We start from the raw sequence: 9,542 nt of genomic DNA on the forward strand, positions 1-9,542 counted from the left end.
ATAATTCTTTTATTTATTACATCATATACCATATACACAATTGCACTAGGGCATCATTTTCATCATAAGGTCCAAAAAATAAATCAAAAGATAGCATCTCATTGTTTTTATGAAGTGTTTATAATGTTTTCATTCGTATTTATAAAATAACATAAAAACACTGTAAATGATATATTTTAGTAATTCTTCCATTCATTACAGTACATTATATATACACAATTATACTAGGACATCATTTGTATCATGAAATCAAAACAAGTGATGAAAATATATCATTTCAGTGTTTTTATGAAGTATTTACAATATTTTCATTCATATTTTTAAAACACTGTAACGATAACATAAAAAAACTATAAAGGTAACATTTTCATATTTCTTTCATTTATTACATCATATACCTATAAATAATTGAACTAGGATTTCATTTGCTAATATTATGGAGTCCAAAAAAAGGGCATAAGATATCATTATAGTGTTTTTAGGAAATGTTTATAGTATTTTACTTCATATTTATAAAATATTATAAATATACCATAAATACATTGTAAAGATAATATTTTCATAATTCTTCTAATGATTACTATTAGGATCATAATTACACTACTACGGGATGAATTAGTATTTTCAAAATAAAATTTTGATTTGAAAGTTCGATCGAAAATACATTTAACAAACTAGAATGTCCATCCCGAGTGACCAACAACATGTAAATCTCCATAAATTTAAGACCAGGAACCTTAGTCCATAGATACAAGATAATTGCCTTCACGTCATTATTAATAACATACCAACGACCTTTTTCAAATGACATTACTATAATTTTAGTTCCAATGTCTACAATTTTCCTTTAGATCCGAACCCAATTCCAACCAATCAAGTGGATATCCTTCAAAATTTTCTATATTCCCATCTGAATGATTCGAGCTGATCAAAGGAGCATTTTGATGAACTCGAATGTGTTTCATAACTAGCAAATTCAAGATCGATCTTGAATTTAAAGATGTATATTTTGAAGATATATCAAACAAATCAAATATTGCGTATTATTGAGAGAGAGAGAGAGAGAGAGAGAGAGAGAGAGGGTCGAGCCGACAAAGCGCTGTATCCCGGGTGATGGCGCTCACGTGATGAGCATCCGACGATCGCCAAATCAACGTCCGGTCGTGGACGACAGGCGCATCAACGGCCAAGATCGGCCCCACGCAAACCGGAGCGCGGGCCTCATCAAGGGCAAATGATTGGGGTTGGCCTTCGTAGCTTTGACTGATACAAGCAACCCAAACCGAATGCTAAATAAAGAACGAGAGAGAAGACAAAAGAGAAGCGAGGCGGAGGAAAGAAAAAGAGAGGGAGGACAAGAAAAAAGAAAAAGCGAGAGGAGGGGGGAGAAGAAAGGAAGCAATTGTCGACATCGTCGGCGTTGCAATCCGTTCGTTTTCCCGATCCGATCCGATCCAACCTTCTCCTTCCCGTCCTTCTCTCTCCTCTCTTCTTCGCGGTGCCGCTGCGCTGGAAGGCAACAGAGGGGGGAGGGTTTCTCTTTGAGGGAGGCCAATAGATTAAGACAGAGAAAGGAAGAGGGGGAAGGGAACAATGCATGTGATGCGGCGGCTGAAGAGCATTACGTCGGGGCGGCCATCGTCCTCGGACCCTGTGAGCTTTAATCCCTTCTCATCCTCCCCTTTCATGTGGAATTCTCATGGAGCGAAGCGTTCTTTTTCTTTCCTCGTTGTTGTTTCTCTTGCATGTTCTAGTTTAACGGTGCTTTTGATTGGTATTGCCGGCGGCTTAGGAAGTTCTAATTTTCTGATTTATGGAAGGTAGTGCGGTGTGGTCTTTAATTAGCAAAATAATTCAGATTAGCTAAAGGATTTGATGCGATGTAGGCTGTTTGTTTGTAGTAACAAGTGTACTATGCTAGAGTTGCTTAATTTGTTGCGAATCGCTCTCTAAAACAAAACAAAACAATTCTTTTCTCAACTTTGGAGCAAGTTATGGAAAGGAAACTATATATTTGTTTCAGGAAAATATCATGACGTGATGGCCATGATGATTAAATAGCTGCGTTGCCAACGTTGAATGTTTTTATGCATGTGGCTTTACCCGGTCAAGGACAAGTATCTGTTTCTGGGCTAAATTGGAACACGTTGGTTGGGTTCAATGTGACATTTTGAAATCCTTAATTGTAACTCAAGACCTTCTGTTTGTCAAGATTGGCAGAGTGAATGCAAATGTTTCTGTTGTTGAGGTGGTTTCCTCTGCTTATTGATGTTGGGTTAGTTATTCCTCTATCACATTGATTGTGTGATTCTTATGAAGCATGAAGTGATAATTATGATGGCTTTCTTGTCAGTTTCTTCCACTTGAAAGGCTTTATTTTCTGGCTGGCATTAAGGATCGACTTCTTGGGCATTAGTGCAAAATCAGTCCCCCTTATAAAAGCATACGTGGTGATGTACAAATACAAATTCTACACAGCATTGCGAAGAAAGAAAAAGGGAAGATTGTTATGAAGGTTTCTTGATATCTGTTTATGAACCCCCAAGTGGAAGGCTGGGTATACAATTGCGTGGTTGTATATATAATGACTTAGCTAATATACAAAATGGAAGTCATATAGAAGAATAGATCTAAATGATCGGTTAAAGCTGATGAGTAGTGATACAACTTGCACGAATTTTGTCAATTTTTAGACAAAGTACTGATAGAAATACTGCCCTCTGCGTATATATAAATTGGCAATTGTAAGGAAAGAGCTATTACTGTTTAGGCTTTTCTGTGGGAAGTGCAAATAGAGAGAATCTGTTTTACTTTCTCTAGGACCTCTTATGGGAAGGTTGCAGTCCGTCTCTTATTGGCATTGATTTTTTTAATTTTAATTTGATCAAAGAAAGATCAAGCTTCACCGAAAATATAGAGTCCACCATTATTAACGATATAGAAAGGAAAGAGGACGAATTTTTAGGACAATATGGCAAGCTGGAAGTTATAATTAATTGCAGTTTTCATTATGATCATGGACTCAAGTACTGCTCTACACTGACCACACTGACTAGTATTTACTGATCTGACACCATACCAATGTGTTGTATCCAACCGTTCAAAATATACTGAAACTAGAAAGCATTCTTTTAATATTTTTCCCAGCAGTATGAGTAGGATATAACTTTCTGGACCAACACTGTACTTGTACATGACCAGATCGGTATTAATATATTTATAAATCATATTTTTATATATTTTGACTCTCGTTGTGTTATTCACTTTTTGTCTTAATGGACTTTTTGCACCTTCACTAAGGGCGGGGACTATGGAACCAAAAAGACAAAGGTTGATCAAGATGGAGGAGGCAAAATCCTCGTGGAACCACATATGAGTGAAAAAAAATCTATTGAATTAGATCATTGTTCAGCTTTGAATCAAATGAATTTTGATGCAAGCTCATCGAGTTCTGATCCTCCTGTGAAAATTCAAGAAGCAACTGTTGATCAGCTCCCAAAGGAAATGAATGATATGACAATCAAAGTTGATAAAGTTAATGACCATGATGAGAAGGTTTGTCATCTTGTTTTGGTTTCTATCTCCATTATCTAAGAATTATCTGTCCATTTTACTGTTTCTTATTATAGACCTCAACTCATGATGGTGGATTTTACAGGAAAATGATGGGATTATGGTAAATGGAAATGGAACTGAGACTGGTCAGACAATTGTAATAACAATTGGTGGTCGAAATGGTCAGCCAAAACAGGTAAATATTATTTTCCTGAAATCTGAATCTTTTACATCGTTACAGATTAAGAACTGCTCTGTCACATGCACTGTTCTCTGAGCTTATGGGTTTGTTGGCATTGAACTTATCTTTTTGTTGTTTATTTGGTCAGAGACACTAAGGATATGTGGTGTTGTCTAAGATTATCAGCGGATTTTGACCTTAGTTAGCCAAATGCCTGAAGGGATCTATTTGTGTGACCCAAAATTAGTTGTGAAGACTTGTCATTGATGTTGTTTGTATAAGTTTAGGGCTGATATTTAACTTTGGGAGTTGTCGTTTTTTTTCTATAGGGTGGGCTTGGTGTCATGGTAAGTTCTCATTTTTGCAATTCAGGTGACCAAGGTTCTGCGATTGGAATAGAACCTCTCCTTGCAGCAGCAAGGCTGCACATCTTTACTTCTTAGACTGGGAGCCTTTCCCAATGGGGTGTTCTTTTCTTTTGGCATTCTTGTTCTACCTGTAACATTGGTTTTCTTGGATCTAATTATACATAATTGTAAATTGAAAATATTAGTTCACTTGTTCTAATCTTGGGTTGCTATTCATTTTTTTTATAAGTTTGCCTCAGTTTTTGGATATGCAATGAATAATCCATTAAATAGGAACCAAGAACCCAGATAATTATTTTTTTGCCATTTTGATGCCAGACAATATCATACATGGCAGAGCGTGTGGTTGGCACTGGTTCGTTTGGTATGGTTTTTCAGGTACCTAAAACTAATTCCCTCTTGGTAGACCTCAGATTTATTTACAGTGCCATATCATGATTGATGGAAGTCCAATAGTGCTTTTTCTTGTATCAGGCTAAGCTTGTGGAAACAGGGGAAGCAGTTGCAATTAAGAAGGTTCTACAGGATAAAAGATACAAGAACAGGGAACTCCAAATTATGCAACTACTTCAACATCCAAATGTAGTTGAGCTGAAGCACCATTTCTTTTCAACCACTGACAAAGATGAGCTATACCTCAACCTTGTACTTGAATATGTTCCTGAAACAGTTTATCGTGTTGCAAAGTATTATAGCCGGATGAACCATCATATGCCTCTTATTTTTGTTCAATTGTATACCTACCAGGTGAACAGAGAGAAAAGCAATATGTTTTATTTCTTTTGGCTGTCTGCAATAATATTTTTATTTCAAAAGTTCTGTATCTTTAATCTTTTCTTGACCAAGTATTAAGGATTGCATGTTTATTGGTGTAGATTTGTCGTGCTCTTTCTTATATCCATCGTGTCCTAGGGGTGTGCCATCGTGACATCAAGCCACAAAATATACTGGTAAGAATGAGATATATATACTTTGGTCCGGTGAGGTCCTATCAAATTTCATTTGTCTCCTTAGCCAGATTTATCTTTTGTTTTTTTTCTTGAACTTCTGATTGGAGATCAAAATTATTGCTCTCTGTTGTCAAACCTGATGAATTCTATATATTAAAAGTGTCATGTTAAATGCATTTTCCAAATAACCTGTTTTCTATTTTGGATAATTTTGCAGGTGAATCCTCATACTCATCAAGTAAAGCTTTGTGATTTTGGTAGTGCCAAGAAGTTGGTATGTTGGCTAGCTTGTGTTTTGTAATGCAATCTTTTTTTTTTCCTCATAATGTTTTTATAGCTTTGGTAACCAAACATCTGATTTCAGGTTCCAGGGGAGCCTAACATATCTTACATTTGTTCACGGTACTATAGAGCTCCCGAGCTTATTTTTGGAGCTACAGAATACACCACTGCTATTGACATGTGGTCTACTGGTTGTGTTTTAGCCGAGTTTCTCATAGGGAAGGTAAATGTTTTTATTAGTTTATACACTCCTGCAATCTTTTAAAGTATCCTGCATTAGATGCTTCAGTTGATTTCTTCTAGTCTTCAATGCCATATGATTTTAGCTAGAGTACAATCTTGAAATTCCTTTTTTGTGATGATTTGAATGGTGCAATATGCATCTTCACTTACTGATGTTTTTAAAGCACTAATATCTTTCAGACGTCTGATTTATATACTTCTAATCAAATGATATCTGCAACTCTCCTTTTCTTACTCAATAACTCAAATTTTCTATGTTCCTGAGCTATACATTTAGAGAAAATAGTGACTGCATTGGAATGGACCACAAATTCTCCTTTTTTTTGTCTCATTTTTCCTTATTTGCCAATGAAAGAGTATCAAGAATAAAAAAATATGTTAACATCCAATATGGAGCACAACTTTGTGTTTCAACGGTGACAATAGCACCCATCATGGCTGTGGCTGGCAGCCTGCATGGTGCTCATGACTGCCATGGCAACTACTATGATTCTGATGCTTTAAGTCATCATAGCCCATAGATTATTGATTACTAATCCGAGTCTCAAAATGAGGCTCCATGCTCCTGCCCTGGCCTTCATCAGAATATAGTCAATTATGCTATTCCTCAATTTATATTTTAACGAGATTTTTATGTTCATTGGAGACGTGGTATGTCAATGAAGTATATTTACTATGAAGGCATAAACTAATTGTTACACCTTGGAAACAGTTGAAATGTGTTTGCATATGAAAAGTTACCAACCAAAATTTCCAACCCGATCTATATAAATGTAGTCCTAAAAATCATCACATATCATGCTATAAGTTTGTTAGTACCTTTTGACTTCGAACAATTTGCATAAGTTCTCCCAAAAATATTGGTAATTGGAATTGAGATCTTTCTTTCCCAAGATCTTGGGATAATATTTGACTTACAATTGGCAATTACTGGCTTCTAAGTAAAACTTTCTGTTTTGTACATATCATGGGATGCTAAATCCCTAATAACCACCTTTCACATGTAACTAAACCAGCCAAGAGATGCCATTCTAGTTTTACATTATTTAGACTGGAACAGTCTGCAGAAAGTTTTATATCAATATGTTACAACTTATGAGAACTTGAATGTTCAGCAATTATGCTTCCGATTGTGCCTCCATTTTGGTATTTAGAATGTTTATGAAAAGACTACAATCATTTTAATCTATTATAACCCCATGTGCCAACAAGCTTTTAGGGGATTCTTCGTGGCTTGACATACTTCAGTTTTGTTAAAATTTTAGTTCTTTTAAGGTTCCAAATTCTTATTGATTAGTGTAAGTTAAATGGAGTTACCGGTGATTCTTGAACATCACTGACATTAGAAGATATATAGGCTCTCTTTTAGTGAGGGCAAAATGAAAGGGAGAAGGGGAGCTATGATGCAGCTTTTTTTTTTTAAATCAAAATTACTATATGACATATAGCAATTAATTACCACAAGTAAGAATTGGCTCTTTAATTTGTTATATTTCATGTTCATCTCATTTTTCCTCTTTGATATTGCCTTATCAAGTTACAACATCACATTGGTATAAAATTGCCACATTTGTTTTCTCCACTTTCGATTTTATCTCTGCAGCTTTGTGCTACTCAATTTTTTTACTTCAACAAGAACTTATTTTTGCAGCCTCTGTTTCCTGGGGAAAGCGGTGCCAATCAACTTGTGGAGATTCTCAAGGTTTTATATTCTGGATTCCCTGGTTGATATGTGTGCATGTTTGATCTATAAGAGATTATTCTTTCAACGATCTCATCTTTAACATGTTGCTATATAGGTATTAGGTACCCCGACACGAGAAGAAATTAAGTGCATGAATCCAAGTTATACTGAGTTCAAATTTCCCCAGATAAAAGCCCATCCATGGCACAAGGTCAGTAGATGGATCTTCTTATAATGAAGTGAACAATTGGTTCTTGATGGTTAAATGATTGAGTTCATATGCAGCTTTTTCATAAACGAATGCCCCCTGAAGCTGTTGATCTTGTGTCAAGGTTACTCCAGTATTCACCAAATTTGCGCTGCACTGCTGTAAGATAATCTTAACCAGTTGCCTGTGCTGATTGGATCTCTTTTGTCGTATCAATTACAGCTTTTATGTTCTTTTTCTATATATGATTGTTGTATCATCTAACATCACCTGAACATCGATTTGGCATAACTTTTTTCACTTTTAGGAAGCTATTTCCTGTAAAGCTGTTCTTCCTCACCTGACAAGTGGTCTTAGGCAGCATAGGCATGCCTGATTGTTTGTTGTTGAAGTTGCTTGAATCTTATTAAAAGTGTTGTGCTATGGTAAACTATGTATATTTTTTACTTCCTAAGGGTAAAAAAGGGGATTTTCTGTGTTACGGTAAACTGACAAGACTTTTAACAGAAAGCTGAATGTAACATTTGCTTAGCTATCTAGGTTAGAACAGCATGGTCTATGGATACCTTTGCAATCTTATGTTGGTCCATATTCTTGTGTTCTTTTCATCTTGGTGCACACATACTCTGTTTTCCACTGAACAACTCAGGGAAGGCCTTTGCCTAACAGTTGATCCTTTTTTTGTGTTGTGACCTCAATTTACTCCCTTCACACTTATGTCAAGAGAAGATCTACACGTTTTATCTGTGTTTGCTATCTGTAAAACTTGGATTTTGTTTCTTCTGGTGAACAGCTGTGTCAGATTCCATGTTTTCTCTCTATATCATCCTTGGCTTGGTTAAACATGGACTGGATCAAAAACAATTCTTTCAATAAGCTTGATTCTTATTGGAATTATGCATAGGAATATGAAAATAATATTTATCTGGTCAGTCATCAGTTGTTGAGATGTATGTTTCAAATCATCTCATGGAATTAAGAATGCACTTTCTTTTATATGAGAAACAGATGTAAAAGATGTTTATTTCCATGGATTATGCAGTTGGAGGCATGTGCCCACCCATTTTTTGATGAGTTGAGGGACCCTAATGCACGTCTGCCAAATGGGCAGCCGCTTCCTCCTCTGTTTAATTTCACAGCTCAAGGTTATACAGCATAGCTGCTTTTTTGATGGCTCATCTACAAAGTTGTGTACAACTCATTTGGATGTGTTTGATGCAGAGATTGAAGGTGTTTCTCCTGAACTAATTCACCGCCTCCTCCCTGTGCACATCAAGAGAATGATGTAGACTGGAAGCTAAGTCTTGTAGACGTTAAGCATTTGTACAAGAAAAAGGGCAAAGTTGAAGAGAAATCAAGAAATTTGGTAGTGAATATCAAAATGGCTTCAATGACAAGAATTTTGTATTCTCTATTGTGCATCAAATGTTTCATATGGAAGCCACGCATCAGCCCGTTCTGGCTTATCGTCATACAAGGTTTCTTTTGATGCTAGTCTGCAGTTGAAAATTTGTTTGTATGTAGTAGCAAATAATTCTCATGATGATTTCTTAAGTAAAGATCATTTTTTTTCCTACTCTCTTGATTGTCAAATGGAATGATGAGACACATGATGATGGCAATTCAAAAAAAAAAAAAAGTAGGGAAAGTTCATTCATATACCTTTAATGAAATTAAGGTAATTAACATTCAAAATTGGAGTGGCATTTTCCTAATTGATATTCAATGCTATCATATTTATTTAGGGTGTCTTTTTAGGAATTTTTTTTGGGTGTCTAAATCCTTGCTCATTATAATAACGCTAATAAAGCCTGTGATAATGGATTTTTTGTAAGTCTAAAAAAGTATTACTTGATGTTAGTAAATAAACTGATTTCCGAATAAATTGTCAGATGTGAAGTCAAGAAGTACGCAGGATGTCAACTTGACAGTGTCTATCATAGTTCATCATGTCATCACCAAATAGAAATGAAAAAACTCTGTATCAAAACAGAATAATTTTCTATAAATTATCGATTTCGGAATAATTTTTCCTAGTAGTTCCGTTGTTATAGTTTCTTTGAAATCGAAT

At 35.5% G+C, this 9,542-nt stretch overlaps 1 protein-coding gene across 3 annotated transcripts; it reads left to right on the forward strand.

The window, feature by feature from the left end:
* Positions 1-1,299: 1,299 nt before the first annotated feature.
* On the forward strand, positions 1,300-9,047 carry LOC135680452 (shaggy-related protein kinase alpha-like). 3 transcript variants are annotated; one of them, XM_065194341.1, is made up of 14 exons: positions 1,300-1,653; positions 2,024-2,275; positions 3,301-3,555; positions 3,659-3,751; positions 4,423-4,482; positions 4,561-4,851; positions 4,980-5,054; positions 5,272-5,328; positions 5,419-5,559; positions 7,231-7,281; positions 7,379-7,474; positions 7,549-7,632; positions 8,514-8,616; positions 8,693-9,047. In XM_065194341.1, the coding sequence occupies exons 3-14, from the start codon at positions 3,373-3,375 to the stop codon at positions 8,758-8,760; spliced, it is 1,302 nt and encodes a 433-aa protein (XP_065050413.1). In that variant the 5' UTR covers positions 1,300-1,653; positions 2,024-2,275; positions 3,301-3,372; the 3' UTR covers positions 8,761-9,047. The 3 variants fall into 3 exon arrangements, with proteins under 3 accessions (XP_065050413.1, XP_065050411.1, XP_065050412.1); XM_065194339.1 differs by lacking the exon at positions 2,024-2,275 and having other exon boundaries at positions 1,301-1,653; XM_065194340.1 differs by lacking the exon at positions 2,024-2,275 and having other exon boundaries at positions 1,302-1,653; positions 4,579-4,851.
* Positions 9,048-9,542: the final 495 nt, after the last annotated feature.

The sequence above is a fragment of the Musa acuminata genome, chromosome BXJ1-8, assembly GCF_036884655.1.
Source record: "Musa acuminata AAA Group cultivar baxijiao chromosome BXJ1-8, Cavendish_Baxijiao_AAA, whole genome shotgun sequence".
Classification (NCBI taxonomy): Eukaryota; Viridiplantae; Streptophyta; class Magnoliopsida; order Zingiberales; family Musaceae; genus Musa; species Musa acuminata.